Raw genomic sequence first — 17,231 nt, forward strand, 5'->3', positions numbered from 1 at the left:
CAGCAGCAGCAGCAACAACAGCAGCAACAGCAGCAGCAGCAGCAACAGCGACAATCAAGTGACGACAACGCTACACAAGCCAAGCGAAAACAAAAATCCAGCAAGTGAAAACTCACTTTTAAACTAAACCACATTGAAAGCAATACACACAGCAACCGAGTGACAGAGAGAGGGGGAGAGTGAGAGAGACAGCGAGATTGTGTGTGTGAGAGAGAGAGAGAGGGGCAAAAATATAAAGCCAAATCTAGATTGTGTGTATGACAACGAGCCCAACTCCTTCGGTTGGTGGTGGCCAACAACGCCAAAGCAAGTTGGCAAGTTGGCAATCATTGGTGAGTTTCCTTCCAGACGAGAAACGTTGACAACGAAAGACGCGGGGCATAAACCAGAAACCGCTGCTGCAACTGCAACTGCAACTGGAACTGGTATATCGACGAGTGCATCCGACCTGACCACAGATACAAATAACACACTCAAGCACCACACACACACACACACGCACACACACCAATGTACTCCGCTGTCGATTATTACGCGGGAATGGGACAAATCTCTCAAGATGTAAGTAGTAACCAAAAATTACAGCTTTATTTTACTCCAACAAAAACACTCATGAAAACTAAAAAAAAAGAAACAAAAAAATCAATTATCAGTTCATTATTTATTATTAATTATGCTTAATTATTTATTATTACATTTATTATTTATTTTGTATCTGTTTGGGGTTTTTACAATTCTTGCAATACAATTTTAGATTTAAATTTACATTTCAATTGCCTCAGATTTATTATATGTTTTATTTTATTTATTATTTTTAGTGATAATTTTACTATTCCCTTTTAACTTGATATCTTTGAATTTGTAAGTTAAATTTAATTTAAATAAATTTAAAAATAAATAGCAACAAGCAATGAATAAATTAGATAATAATTAAATGAGTGTATCATTTTATGTGTAATTTGAATTTATATTTTAAATTTCAAATTTGTGGACTGTTTTTCAAGCACATTAGATAAATAAATAAATTGCGTTGTGTTGCATAATGGATGCAATGTGGCACGTGTGAATGGATTTATTGACAAAGAAATATTAACAAACATTTGAAAATGAGCTTTCAATTGAAATAAAGCATGCACAAATTGAATTTTTGTAGTATTTCACAATAGCTCCAACCACTTGCCACAATGCCGCAACATACCCACCAACCACAATCCCAACGCAGCCCCCAAAAAAATGGCTCATATGCATATAGTTTATGTTGTGCTTCAATTTGAATGTCTAAACTGAAGTGAAATTAATTCATTTCGCATTGGACATGACATGTCCTGCAGGCTACACAGATACCATTGAGATACATGGAGTAAATTCCTCTTTTGACAATGCGCTTGTCGTTTTATCTTTTTCTGAAATTCTGTACAGATGATATTAATGTTCAAATTTTCATGGCTTCAACATGGCTGCATAAATGACTGAATGAATGAAATGAATGCAATATGCAAACAAAATTTGTAACTAAGTTTTTCTTCAACTTTTAACTTTGCAACATGCATAAGTAGCTTGCAACGCAATGTTTGCAATTGTCCAATTAGGAAAATGTGTTATTCTGCCCGACAAATGGAATTATAAACTCCCACAAAGCATTTCCACACACAAAAGTGGATTTTTTTGTGAACAACTTGCAAATCGTATTATTTACATATATATATATATATATATGTAAGAAACTTTTTAATTTTAATACGAGCAGCTTATAACCAGTTTGCTAATGCGCAATTTCAATGTTGTTAGTTTCTGCTAGAATTATTTTTTGGCAGCTCGAGCAGCGTTTGATAAGCAGCGCAAAACTACCAAATCATTCACAAATGATGTGACTTTATTCCTGTTTTTTGTTTTCATGCAACAAAAACAATTTTAGATAAGAAATCAATGTGCTTATGTGGGAGCAAACTTTTAAATAAAATATATATTTATATATATATATATAGGTATATATATATGTTGCATGCATATTTACTTATAAACGGAATCCAAAATGTGGGTCACCTAATCAGCACTCTATAAAAAGCATGTGGCTTTATTTTAATATATTTGATTTTTATTGTTTTAATTAGATTACATTAAATGTTTGATGCCATAAATACAAAATGCTTAGAGTGATTGCACTTTGAACACTTACTTGAAATGAAAGCACTTTTTTTGTAGTTGATATTCTATATATTTTGATATAATGTAAAGATTATTTTGTTTGCCTTGTTCGAGTTCGTCACAATAAAGTCTATTTTATATTTTGATTTAAATGAAAATTGTATAAAAATAGGCATAAATATGAGCAACAGTATCAAGTATAAGCAAAAGTTCGCCATTCTCAATCTGGCAACAGTCCAAAAGGCTTTTGTCTTTTCACTGAGTGGCGGACTAACGTCAAGGCGTACTCTGACTAACTGACTGACTGACTGTCAGTGTGTCTATTTGATTGAGTGACTGACTGACTGATTAAGTGCATAATGCAGCTCTTCATAATCATTTCACATTTGAGTCAATAAAATGCAGACGCAATTTTTCGTATCAGACAAGTTTTCGTGCATTTCAGAATTTTATTTAATGATTTGTGCAATTTAATTGCTAGCATTTTGCAGATGCGGAAGTCATGGCAACTATTTATTATAAATATACATAATATATGTATATATATATATATATATATATGTTATTCCTGTTATAATTGCCAGCTTGTGTGAAAACTATAAAAATATCTATATTATTCGAATGGAACATTTATTAAATAGCTCGTGTGCGTCATTTAGTAAACAACTTAGTGGTAGATAACAGCTAATATTGCTCTTTAGATTTATCGTTCACTTATTCGCTATAGTATACAAATTTTCCGTAGGCACATAAATGCCATTCTTCGACTGATCATAAATAATAATAAAAATAAATTAACAAGATTTAATTTAAATACAAATTGATATCGTATGTGCCAGAGTTCATTCAACTTGCGGTCAATATATATATATATATATATATATATATATATATATATATATGTATGCATTCATAACATAATAATGTAGATTTATATTTAGCCAAGTTGACACGCAATTTGCCATTTACCTTTTGTCAGACCCTTCTCGAATTATTCTTACGACAATAGTCGGGTTCGTTCCGCCTCCTTATCAATAACTGTTATCAGGCCAAGGAGCAGTTCAGTCAGCCAACGCTGTGACTTGCTTGTATATTGTTGCTGCTGTTGTCGTTACAAGCGATAATATGCACCTAATAATTTGCCACACTTGCGAAACTGTTGGCTGCCCGTCTGCCATGTCTCTTTGTGTGTGCATTGCTTTTGTTTTGCCTTTGGATTTTCAATTGTTTGCGCTATATCAGTAGACAAAGTGTCGCATTGAGTGCCAGACAGACTGGCATAAAGCTCCGGGACCAGAGTCACGCACCCGCCCACAAGCACAATAGCAACACACACAGAGACACAGAGACACACATACATTGAGGTTGGTCAATATTGCCACATGCCACCATCAGGCTTGCTGGCATATTCACGTTGCATACACACTCATTCTTCGTGTGTGAAAAGAACTCGTAAAATATAAAAAAAAAATGGACGAGAACAACTAAAAAATGTTCGAGTTTATTCAGAAAATGCTTGCTTTCTGCTGTATTCAGAAAATGCTTGCGCTTTCTGCTGTGGAATTCGGTATATAAGGAGAAGTATACATCTCTGATTAATTCTTCTTCTGTGTTCCTTGAACGTTACTCGATGAAATTAACCGCTTTAAAAGATGCATAAATGTGACTTTTATTACTATTTATTATCAACAACTCGGTTAAGAAACACATAAGTTGTTCCACAGATTGATATAAACTCGACTTCATACAGCAAAAGGCGACAGCATTTTCTATATAAATTTGCATTTGCTTACATATATACAACAATTGTCCGAGTATTGTTTCAATGTGTTGGTTTGAATATATATTTTATTTATTTGACTAAAAAAAAATAGTTACACTACAAAACTTAAGAAGAGAAGGTAAGTTAAATTTTAAAGTGTGAAAATTAATATAAAATGTGAAATATAAAATATGCTGGGCATGTTCAAATATAAAATGGAAATCAATACACAAATCAAGGATTTTCCAAACCCTTTTCTTAGATCTTTACGATTCGATTTGAGCCGTTTTGCTTTTCAAAAATGAGTTCCAAACCTAGGAAAAACATAATCTTAGATCTTAGATCTTTCTTGCTTTTTAAAAATGAGCTCAAATCCGATCAGATGATACACAATAAAGGTTTTATGGCTTATGCATATTTTTATTATTATTTTTGGTTCCCTCTATTTCTATTTTACGATTAATACCAACATTTCCAAATGCTCACTTTCATTCAACAAAGAGATTACCGCGAAGCGTTTAGCGAACCGATTGGGGTAAGCTTTGGATTCTGTGTTGATGGTCAGCTTAAGCTCATTTCCATATGTCTATAAATAGCACAGCTATTTACATACACTATATGTGTACATATATATATAGATAGTGAGAGATATATATATATATATATGAATTAAAATGCCAAGTTGCGAGTGCAAACTATAAAAGTGCTTTTGTCGAATACATTTACACACTTATGAGTTGATAGTTTATCGCGTCTAGACGCGCGTCTTTATTGGCTACGAACACGTGCAAATGCACCGACTTCAGTTGTTTTTTTGAGTTTGTTGTTCCTAATACACACACAGATACACACATACACACACATAGATACACACAGATACACACACAGCTACACACACATAGATACACACACAGGCATACACACATTATGTAGTACAATTTAAATATGTATGCAAAAATGCTTTCAGTCTTTTTGATTTTTTATTACTCGTTGTTGTTGTTATTCATATTCATATTCATATTCATATTTCGTTTTCTTACACTCATTTAGTTTGCATTTCTAACACCTGCCGTTTTTTCCACTTTACTTGTTTACCTCTCTGCCAGCTAGCTCTACCCACTTATTGTTTAATATTTCTCTTTTAGTCGTCTACCATTTATGCTAATTTATTTGCTTGTTTACCAGCTTTTGTTTTAATTTGTTGAGGCCACTACTGTTGACATTTGAAGCGAAACCTCCGAGAACTGAACAGCGAACGGACTTTAGCATTGCGCCCACTCGAAACGGAAAGGAAAAAAGTTGAAAAAAAAGTGTAGCAAAATACAGCCAAGGGGGGAAAAACCATAACAATGAAAATTAAACACAAATAAGCCAAAATGAAAACCGCAAGAGAGGCCGGGTATTTGACTGGCCGTAAAATAAAGTAAATCAAGTTGTCTAACAAGGGAATATAACTCTCTACGCGATGTGCTAATTATGCTAATTTTGTGTATAATTTTTTGTTTATTTTTATTGTACTTCATCCGCCCATTAAATACGCTTTTCTGCTCTTATGTGTATTTGGAAGTGTAATCTTTTGTTGAGGAAATCAAAATTAGCTTACAATAGTTAATTACAGGCATTAACAAAAGGCATCAACATGTTGTGCGCATATTGTAAGTCAACTGGCACCCGCCACAGTTAAGACTCTTTCTCTCTCTCTCTCTCTCTCTCTCTCTCTCTTTCTCTCTCTGTATCTCTATCTCTGTCTCTCTCGATCTCAGCTCTGATTTGTAATCGCCACGCTTCATGATTTTGCACGTCGGAACAACTTCCCGGCCCGGCCAGTGATCGCTCAAAGTTGTCGCGATCAAAACAAATTATATATCGTATATAGTATATAGTATATAGTATATATATATATATATAGTCAATTCGTCATTCAGGCAGCGATTCAAGGCAATTTGAATATGGCCTGTCTATCCCCCCCTATTCTGGGCAGGCAAAACTTGTTGTCTGCCCTTGTGTAGAGTATCAATTGTTATGATTTGTTAGACTTTGCCATTGCGTCAAGTTCACTTTAATATGCTCAAATTTATGCATGAACACATGGGCATGGTTGGGCTTCAGTTAGGGTTTTGGGTTTTTGGTTAAGAACACAAACAACATACATGAATGCGTGTGTATCTATATATCTATATCTATATCTATATCTATATCTATCTATAACTTATGCTCAGTCACGATTAATGCTCGCACAAATCGACATGAAATTTCCAAAATTGTCATTCTTTTGGCGCCAAGGGCAGCTCAACTTATTATGCAGACAGCATATTTCTAAAATGGAAGGTTGTTTCTCTCTAAAAATTAGGGCTGGTCTTCTGTTCCTATTTCCAGGCTAGTTTGCTTTATAAAATTTAAGTAAATCTATTCTAAATTTCAGTAACAAGTAATGAAAATAATGAAATTTATTAAGAAATAAATTACGTAAAAGTGTTTTTTTTCTGACATTAAAAAAGAAAATAAAATAACAAATTTTTTATAAAAGAAAATATTTACGAAAATTGTAAAAGAAAGTTTTTCTAATTCTTCGAATTTATTTCTATAAATTAGAATATTTTTCTAGTTTTTGGTATGATTTTCTAAATGTTATGTCAAGTTTTTGAGTGTAGTTAATATTCAGCTACTTAATAAGTCACATTTTCATATTTCGTGTGGTTTATTGAAATGTTCATATGAAAGTTGATGAGTATTTCAACTGTGCAGTGAAATATTTGAACTAATAAATGACGCTGTGGATGCACTTTGACACAGCAGCAATAAAGGGGGCAACATAAACCACATCAGATCATGTATAAATGGCATGTTGACGAACAAGTTTCCAGTCGAATGCAGCACAGACAACCAAATCATTTCCGAGCATTATGTTTGATCGAACATCAGTTACCCTATATTATGTGTGCTTGCAGCACAGCAAACTTGCGTCTTGAAATTGCCACAAATGAGCCAGGCAACTTTTGGAGAAAGAAAATGGGTATCAAAACCAGTACACGTCAATCGCTTCGTGCCTAATACTCGTCCATGAAACTTGGCCTAAACGCACCTTCGTTGGTTCCCACTCCTGTGGTTGGCATGTAACCCACTTTGTGGAACTAACAGGTAACCGCCACCACCAATGTAAACGGTGCACGTATGCCAAAGTCACAAACGGGTTTCTCTTCCAGCTGACAATGGGTGTGTGTGTGTAATTTTCCATAAGCCACCAATATATATATATATATATATTATTTTCATTTAAATATGAGAGAACAACAACAAGAAGAAGAATACCAGCCATTTATATTCAATTGACTGTCATTAATTAATTACAATTTATGTGTCTTACACAACTTGTCATCCAGTTACTCTGCCTTGTTTCAAGCGAAGCGCGAAAAAGTCTGTCAAGTTTTTTTGAAACCCTCATTTGCTGTGGCGCCACCTAAGAAAGAGCTGCCAATTAAAAAGCTGAAAAAAATGTAAATAAAACAACAGCAACATCAACAACAACAACAACAACAATATACAAACAACATCAACTGGTAGCTGTAATTGGATTTTTTTTTTCGTTTTCGTTTTCGATTTTTTTAATATATTTTTTTTTTTTTTATAAATCAAGTCCCACCGATCAACTCTGGACTGGCATCATTTGTCTCCAGTTTGTTTTGTTGTTGGCTGTTTGGTGTTTTAATCCCACGGTTCTATTTTAAACTATTTAAGTAGCTGAAATAAGCTTGATTTTACTAATTAGCAAAACATGGCAAAACCAAATATTTACATACATAAAAATACCTTAATTTATGGCCACGTTTTGTGCAGCCTCAAACAATTTGCATCTGAATAGTTTGGAATAAATCGCACACATTGATTAATGGCATATCAAATATATTTGTAAACTAAACTGAATTTGTTGGTATTTTACAAATGCATTTACATCATTATTTGTGCACAGATTCGGAGTTTCCCGCGTATTACATTTAATATTTTCCAACAATCATTTACTTATTTGCAATAATTAAATAACCAACTAAATAAAAGTAGCTTTATTTGTTTTTACTTTGTTTGTTTGTTGACAATAACATTGAACAACTCGGGATACATCTTATATATTATTGCCATTTTCAATGTCAAACAACTGTGCTTAGGCAACAAATGCTGAGTTTTTTATTTGATTGAACCGCTTTCCAAAAAGGCCTGATTACTTTTAGAATAAAACTGGTCGTGGGTGGACCGTATTATGGTCATTAAATATACATGTGTATGGGCTGCTCATGTTTTATAGCATATAGCTCTTATAGTTTATACTAAAGTTCAAGAATTATATGTATATATATATAGTATTTTAAGCAAATGTTTCAGATAATTTCCCAAATTTAAAACACAAACTTTATAATACTTCTTAGTGGGTGGCTGATATAACAAAGTAAATTATACCAACCAACTATGTACTTACTCCCCATATATGATATATACATATGATAAGCAACTGGTGTTGTCCGATTATGGCTATATATATATATGTATTTGTATATGGTATGTAGAAGTAGGCAGTGCGCTATCAAGAATTAAAAGGCAACTAAGTCCGACACTACAAAGGAATGAGAAGAAGAAGAAGAAGGCAAATACAAACAAATAACAACTAACAAAAAAAAGTCATTGAACGTTTAATAACATCGCCCCAGTTTAGTAGGCAGAGGCAGAGGCAGAGGCACAAGCAGCAGCAGAGAGAACAACAAAAAAACACACACACAAATGTAATAATAAAACGGCAACAACAAAACAACTTTGATTAACATTTTAGTCGAACAGTCAGTCAGTTAGTTAGTGAGTGAGTGAGTGAAGCTGCTGCTTTAGCTACATACATACATAATTATACATATATCTATGGCTGACTTGAGTAAGCAAGTTGCAGACAGCAGAGAGATATAGAAAATGCTGCTGGAAACGCACAAACATGTGTTGTTTAATGATCAAGTTTATGTGTAGTATATATATATATATATATATATATATATGTATAGTTAATAGTATGTATGTATAACAACAAGAGCTGCTTTTGTGCTGTATTTGCTTACGAGCTACGAGCTTCAACTTCAAAGTGCTGCCACATTCTGTGCGTCTGCGATAAGTTTAATAAATCCATGCAGACTTAGCTGCTTTGCCTGCTGCCCAGTTGCCCCGTTGCCCCGTTGCAGCTATGAATACTCAACTCAAAGAGAGACCGACTTTCTCGGCTATTCAATTTGCAAATAAGCTATCCAATGCAGTTCCTGGGCCCGGCCTGGTGCTGCATCCCTTGTCTGTACACACATTTTGATAGACACAGAGGAGTGGGGAGCCAAAATATACCTTTCCTTTTGGCATTGGCCCTCATCAGCAGCGCTGCTCTTCTCAGATAACTCAGCATGAAATGCATCCTGTGGATCCTGCACAGCACAGTTGTCATGGCAACTGTTTATTGATTGGCAAACAACAGGTCGTAATGTACATGAAATGACTAACGCAAAGGATACCAAAATGAAATGCAAACCAACTTTGAACTCTCATTTGCAAAATGCTGCATACGTTAAATGTTTATTGAAAATCTCCTATATATATATATATTGGTATATTTGGTAAATGCAGTTATGCCAAACAGTTGAAAAAACAAAACAAAACAAAACAATAAATCTTTAAATTGAGCATGGCTTTAACTGCGGTGGCAAACAAAGCAGAGGCTCTTTTAATTTGCATGAATGGATTCCACTGAAAATGTGTGAAAATTGTATAATAAAATTATGCAGCAGGCAGCAGTAAGCATCTCTAATCCCTTACGATATAAATGTATATTCTTGATCAGCATTAACAATCATATCGATTTTTTATGACACAAACGAATCTCAGAATATATTTCATATTACAGATTCCATATATTGCCTCCGTTTCAGGAGTATCGATACAAATCGATAACCGATAGCAATAAGAGCAGCAATTTCACAGGCATTATCTTTCAGTTAATATATTATATACTTTCACATGTTACTGATGGACTGTAAAAAACTCACAAGTTATTTTTATATAAAAAACCCACAAGAATTGTAAAAAATCACAAAACTTTTGCGCCAAGTGGGAATCACTTTATTATTCAGATTGTTAAATATCAGTAACTGAAGCTTGTCTCTCTTTTAAACTTCAGTTCTTTTTCCAGGGTGCATTTATCTAAAATGTGGATATAATTTTGTTAAATTCTGTGGTGCTTTTCTATTCACAATATAATAATTTAATTTGAAAATCTTTCTAATCTATTTTAATTTAATATATATAATTATATATTTAAAATATGTAACAATTGGTTTCAGGTTATCTCTTAGTCGAACTATCTCGACTACAGCATTCTTAATTCATTTTCAATGTGTAATTATTTAATATATATACAATTGATGTCAACAGTTTAACTCATCTAAAATTTGGCTTGTGTATTTTCAGTGTGCCGCAACAGATTTTGATATGGATGATCTCGATGAGTGTGATCAAGTGACGCAAGTGATTGGCTATCATCCGCGCTATCGTGATCATTTTCTGCACACGCAGAACTTTATTATGAAAGGTGATGGACCTTTGCCATATTCTTATAGATACTATTTGGCCATAATTGTGAGTATTAATTAACTATTTTTCATTCTTCATTCATTTATTTCGCTTAACGACACCAACTAATTGACTATGAATTGCCAAGTTAACAACCATTAACAATAAAAACGCAATTAAATAAAATTGCTGATTGCTAACTAATCGTCATATTTCAGAAATATTTGCAATCAATTTAATTGTTGTTGAATGAAAATTTTAATTCATTTTGTCGTTAAGATTGTATCGCATTGAAGGAGACGGTGCCGAGCACAATAAAGTCTATGATATTAAGTATCAGCATATGATATAGCCATGTCTGTCCCTCAGGGCTATATCATTGTGAAACTAGGTATATATATATATAGATACATATATATATACCATAGAAGGAGGAGTAGAAGTGGATAGATAAGTTCTTGCATAAAACCATCCAAACTCAGCAGCTTTGCTTAGACAACAACTATAAAAATCAGACTTTTATATATATAACAGTTGAAATAGGAACAATTGCAGGCGTTTTCAAATTTATAGTGAAAGTTCGATTTCGATAAAAATTGACTGCAGTCTACAAGGGTATCCCATCTTTGTTGCCTTATCTTGTTTTTTATGAGTTCAGCTTTGGTTTTTGGAATGAAAGTGTTGAAAGCCCTTTTGCTATTTAATGTTACCTTTCACCTTTTCCGCTTGCTGCGCTTATCGCACATCTGACTGCCCCGGGAATGTCTAATGGGGCACGTGTATATATATATATATATATATATATATATATGTGTGTGTGGATGCACTGTGCTTTGTTGCCAGTGGCAAATTTAAGCATATTAACACTCGCCGCCAACTGTTGCTGTCGGTTCACATTTGCTGCTTGTTAGCTGTTGATGCCCTATCAATGACAGCAGCTTCCACACTCACGGGAAACAAAAACTACACACACACACACACACAGCACACACACACACACATACACATACAGCACAACACACACACAGCACACAGCACACACACAGCACAACACACATTGATAAATCAACAACAGCAAATTATTTCCACTGTTCTGAGCTCCTCTCTCTCGGCAAATGCAGTACAAAAAAAGGAACCAGCAAAAATAGCTGCTGTTGTTGCCTGCAACACACATGCCACGAGCGTAAAGAAGAGAACGGTGCGGCACGTGCTGCACAAAATACATGTCCGAAACAATAGAAGTGTTGCAAGTAAACAAGTTTCTTAATTACAAGTGACAGCCTTTCGTACTTATGCAACTGCAACTCCTTGCCAACTGAGCAGAAATGAATACTTGTCTCACACCTCACATCCCAGGACGATAGTTTAACAAACAAAACGAATCCTAGTGTGAATGGCAGACAGGACACTAAAGTGCTATTGAAGCTTTTCAACAAGTTCAAATGAAAATACATTCACTTTGGGGAAAAGCTGCTTGCGCATTAACAAAAAGGAGAACATATTTTATTGATGATTGTCTTTCATTTGTCGTTCAGCAAAGAACACAGATATTCTATATATTTGTGCAATTTGTAACTTACTGCAAAGCCGATTTACTGCATTGCACAAAAAGAGAAGAAAAATGCAGTTCTAAAAACTACAAATAGAAATGAATCAGATTGCGCTGAGTGTTCCACTGATTGGTAAGGGTATTCCAGCATTGTTGGGGGATATCAACAGGCTAATCATTGGTCCTACTCGTTTCTGATACTTTAATGTCTTACTGGTTGTGAGTCAAGTAAGACATTAAAAATGTCTTAAGAAATGCCCGTACTTAATTTCTTTTAATACCACTTGAATCACATTATTAGTAATACATTATTATCTCCAATGTGATTACCCAAATGTGATTTACATTTTAGCATTTAAAAAGCTACAATAAAATTTAAAAAAAGGCATTAAAATAAGTAATTTAGTTAGTAAATAAAGATATACAAATATATAGTAAGAGGTACTTTCTTGGCCAGGCAACTGGAAGAAACGAAGTGAAAAACCAAATGCGCTTTTGAAAGAACTTAACGGATTGTTTATGGTTTGCTGACCTCTTTTTCTAATTGAAATATGCTTTTTATTGCCGACAGATCAAGTGTTTTTATTTTGTATATGCTTCAATATATTTTGAATTCCCACTGGGAAGAAAAACATCTTTTGATTTGAACGGAAGCTGCTGGTCCACAAACGATTGTTTATGATTGATATATGTATGTCTCTGAAGCCAAAGCACGATCTGGTCACTTGTCTATATGTCTGTATTTCAGGCGATATCAGCTTGCCCCTTGGGAATTTCAACCAATTTCAATTAAATGTTAGTTGAGGCGCTATTTATGACGCAGTAATTCAAATGCTCGAAATGTATGTGTATCAAAACAATGGTCTACGCTTTGTTTCTCGTATTTTGGGTCATTCACATAAACAAACAAACAAACACATACACAACAACAACAACAACAACAACCACAACAACACATCAATGTCAAAACAAAAAGAAATATTTTTAGCGTATTTTGAGTTGTGCAGATGCTCTCCCAGGGGTTTTTAATGGGGCTGTTGTGCAGCCATTTGAATATGTAAAGAACGCCACGAGATTGTTTTTGTATTAAATTTTCATAATGTTTGTCTTAGATTTGATTGTGACTCACAATTAGCCCCATTGGCAAAAACAACAAAATAACAAAAGCATCAACGCATCGCTAAACAAACTGATAAGCTACTTTAACTACTACTACAACAAATATATATAAATATATATAAATATATATAAATATATATATATATATATATATATATATAACAGGTAAAAGCGACTTAAAAGTTGCAGAATATTAAAAGAGCTGTTTCCTTTTTGAGAATTTATAAGCATGTCAGAATACTTAAGCAAACAGAAAGAGTTCTTTTAAGCAAACATGAAGAGTTCTATTAAGCAAACATGAAGAGTTCTATTATCATTATTAAGAGCATTCTTTGCATTCTTCTTAAATGATTTCAGGCAGCCGCACGTCATCAGTGCCCCTATCTGGTGAAGCGCTACGAGAAGGAATTCATTGATCAGGGCGGCAACAGCGAATGGCTGAATGGCTTGGACTATATACCCGCCAAATTACGTGCCATATACGATATAAATAAAATATTAGCACATCGTCCCTGGCTTTTGCGCAAGGAGCACGTTGAGGTATGGTTTTTGTTTTTTTAGTTTTGGTATACACTGTTGTATCCTGGGATGCACTTACAAATTGAATACATATTTAATGAATGTACGCCACAACATTTTTGGCATTTTGCAGCGTCTGACCAAAGGCAAAAATAGCTGGTCCCTGTCGGAGGTGGTGCATGCAATGGTCTTGCTATCGCATTTTCATTCACTATCCTCATTTGTGTTCTCCTGCGGTCTCACACAAAAGCTCGATGGATTGTCTAGTCCCAAAATGAAAGGTGCACCGGTGTCATTGCCACTGCCATTGCCATTGCCAACGCAGTCGCCAATACCACAGCAACTTGTGCTGCCCCAGCTGGATGATGCACGACAGACCACCAGTCCCATCCATCAGCAACAGCAGCAGCAACAACAGCAGCAGCAGCAGCAGCAACAGCAAAAAAATGTTCTTGGTGAAATATCCTTGAACAACGGCAGCAGCAGCAGCAGCAACGGAAGCAACAGCAGCAGCAGCAGCAGCGATAGCAATACAAAGCCAGATTTCAATAATACAATGGACAAAAACAATGGCAATGGCGGCCGAGGCAGTGCAGCCAACAACAGTTTTGGCCAATACTATTTGAGTAAGAGTGCAGAGTGCAGAGTGCTGAGCGCAGTGCAGCTTATTAAAAATCGGGCGAATTCTCAATTTTTTGTTTTACTTTTGCAGGCAGCGCACAGCAACAGCCGCAGCAACTTGGCATCTCCGTGGAGACGTTGATGGAGCGCATGAAGGTGCTCTCCCAGAACCAGGACGAGTGCAGCGAGGCCGAGCTGAGCAATCGTTTCAAGAGTGTCGAACTGCAAACAGCCGAATTGGCTGCATCGACTCCAGCACCAGTTGTCGCATTGCCACCAATAATCTCACACTATGTGGACGATGCTAGCTTTACGTATCAGGATTTTGCACGACGCGGTGCCGAGAATATTAACACATTTCGCATACAGGACTATTCATGGGAGGATCATGGCTATTCTCTGGTGGATGGGTAAGCCATCGCCTCACATCAAAACAATGCCAATCAAAATCACAATTTTGTGTGTCGCTTCTCCTTGTTGCAGCTTGTACAACGATGTGGGCACCTTTTTGGATGAAAAGTTTCGGGCCGCGTACAATTTAACGTATTTCACAATGGGCGGCATTAAGAATGTGGACACATCGAAGTTTCGTCGCGCCATCTGGAATTATATACAATGCATTTTTGGCATACGACACGACGATTACGATTACGGTGAAGTCAATCAGGCAAGTGATTCATATTAAATAATTCAATTTTATCAATTACAACTTTAATTTGAACGAATTGCAGCTGCTCGTGCGTCCGTTGAAAATGTTTATAAAGACAGCCTGCTGCTTTCCTGAGCGCATTACCACCAAGGATTATGATAGTGTGCTCGTCGAGTTACAGGATAGCGAAAAGGTGAGTGACGAGGAGGATGAGCAGGCGATATGTCGATTAAAAATAACAATATTTTATCCTCTTATCTCGGGTCTGGTCTGGTCTGGTCTGGTCTCGTTTTGCAGGTTCATGTTAATCTAATGATAATGGAGGCCCGTAATCAGGCCGAATTACTCTATGCTTTGCGCGAGATAATGCGCTATATGACTTGATCTCATTAAGTGATTAAAGATATATATATATATATATATATATACATACATATATACACACATAAATATACAAACACATACACACATAAAAACAAGAACACGCATGCATACACAATATAAATAAATACATATGTATGTCAAAAAGTTGACACTGTCTGAGTGTGACAAGAACTTTTGTAATTTGTGCAAGAGCATTAAAGTACATATTTAATACGAAACAAATACGAAACCAATTAACTAGTTGCAATAGAATCCAATCAAATTTTTGTGCAATGCTTAGTCACATTTATAATGTAATCCAATTCAAGTCAATGTCCAATTCAATAATATATATGTGAAATTGTTAACTAATCAAGAAAGTAAAATGTCCAAATAAATTACAATAGAATAGTCTCTATATACGTCTATGTTATTAGGTCTTACACTAACAATGTCTACAAAAAAAAAAGAACAAGTTAAGAAACATATAAACAAATAGCAACAACAAACAAACAATTACTTTCAACTCAATGCTTTTTTCTCTGTTTCATCGATATGCTTGCTGCAATCACTGTACATATGTATTATGTTTTGTTAAAATATTTTAGTCAAATAAATACATTTTTATTTTAAATACAATTTCGATATGTTTTCTTTATTTCTTCATATATATATATTTTTGCATGCAATTTTACACGTGCTTTTAGGCCAAAAACGATTTTGATATTCGAGCTTCAAAGTAGAATTTATAAAACTCAAAGTGGTGAAAAAAATATCGGAGCTTTTCTTCTAAATATAAGTATATACATTATATTCTATTTTGATAATATTTAAAACAACAAAAAAAAGAAGTCATTTAGACATGCAATGTCTTGTGTCAATTGGGATTTCTTTGTACATATTATATACCAGCCCAAGGTATGTATACAGGAATTAGAATATACGAAACCAACGAACTTATATTAAAATAAACTTTTAACTCAATATTATATTGAAGACGTACTTGAATTGAAAATAGGCTTAAGCTCATTGGTTTCTTGGGAGATTGTGAATATTTATAAATTTATACCTTGTGTTTCATTTGATGGTTGTACTAACTAAAGACTATTGTTATATTTGGTTGTTGCCATAAATCAATTCAAGTTATTCACAAATTTTTATCAACTTTAAAGGAGCTTATTGTCTTTAAATAAATTAGAATATTCTGTAAATACGAATAGATTAGAATTAGTCAAGCGTGCTCATAAAACTATTCGAATTTGATATCGTAAAAAATATATTTCTGTCTTACGACACAGATATTGAACAGTTTGAAATGTTTAATTATCTCTTAGGGGTTATATTTTTTAAATGAATTTATTTCCTTAGAGCAGCCATTTGACTCAATGGTGGAATATCACGAATTGCTGAAAATATACATATGTATAGAATATATGTGCTATTTTCCATGGAAACTAACTTAATACTGTTGTTAAACAAAAAAGTGTAATGTTTCAATCTAAAGTAAAATCTACTATAAGTATTTAAATTTCTAAGGTAACCAAAAATTGTCTGTAGATTTTATCAATTAGATTAGGTTATTATGTAAGTGTGTAATGATAAACAAGACGAATCTTTTGAACAGGTTTCCTAAAAACGAACATAATTTAATGTAAGAATTAAGATTAAGTTGAACGTAATTCGATGCGAGTTAGAACCATACTTGTACATACAGCTGACGAGCTATATACCATTCAAAGATGTGATTTTAACAAATATATATACGCAAGCGTATACCTTTGCTTATACGTAGCTATACACAAAGTGAGTATATATATTTGATATAGTTATAAGTAGTTAGTTGTAAGACTCCTGGCAAAATAGTAGTTAAGCCTCATTTGACTCAGTTTTTCTATGGTTTTGCATAAATGGAACGAACAGTG

The 17,231-nt window shown here is 34.2% G+C and overlaps 1 protein-coding gene across 1 annotated transcript; it reads left to right on the top strand.

Annotated features, from left to right (window-relative positions):
* The first annotated feature begins 1 nt into the window (after position 1).
* LOC6560468 (sestrin homolog) lies at positions 2-15,947 on the top strand. The gene is made up of 8 exons (XM_001986307.3): positions 2-561; positions 10,388-10,555; positions 13,515-13,697; positions 13,810-14,302; positions 14,389-14,707; positions 14,781-14,964; positions 15,029-15,139; positions 15,244-15,947. Exons 1-8 carry the CDS (start codon positions 511-513, stop codon positions 15,328-15,330), a joined length of 1,596 nt encoding a protein of 531 aa, XP_001986343.1. The 5' UTR covers positions 2-510; the 3' UTR covers positions 15,331-15,947.
* Positions 15,948-17,231: the final 1,284 nt, after the last annotated feature.

This window comes from Drosophila grimshawi, unplaced genomic scaffold (assembly GCF_018153295.1).
Source record: "Drosophila grimshawi isolate 15287-2541.00 unplaced genomic scaffold, ASM1815329v1 contig_1367, whole genome shotgun sequence".
Classification (NCBI taxonomy): domain Eukaryota; kingdom Metazoa; phylum Arthropoda; class Insecta; order Diptera; family Drosophilidae; genus Drosophila; species Drosophila grimshawi.

Excerpts from the sequence above, each read along its gene's own strand:
- LOC6560468 (XM_001986307.3), top strand. The coding sequence starts at position 511 with ATGTACTCCGCTGTCGATTATTACGCGGGAATGGGACAAATCTCTCAA. Across the intron at positions 14,708-14,780 it reads GGCTATTCTCTGGTGGATGG|CTTGTACAACGATGTGGGCA; the intron begins GTAAGCCATCGC and ends TCCTTGTTGCAG. Across the intron at positions 15,140-15,243 it reads AGTTACAGGATAGCGAAAAG|GTTCATGTTAATCTAATGAT; the intron begins GTGAGTGACGAG and ends CTCGTTTTGCAG.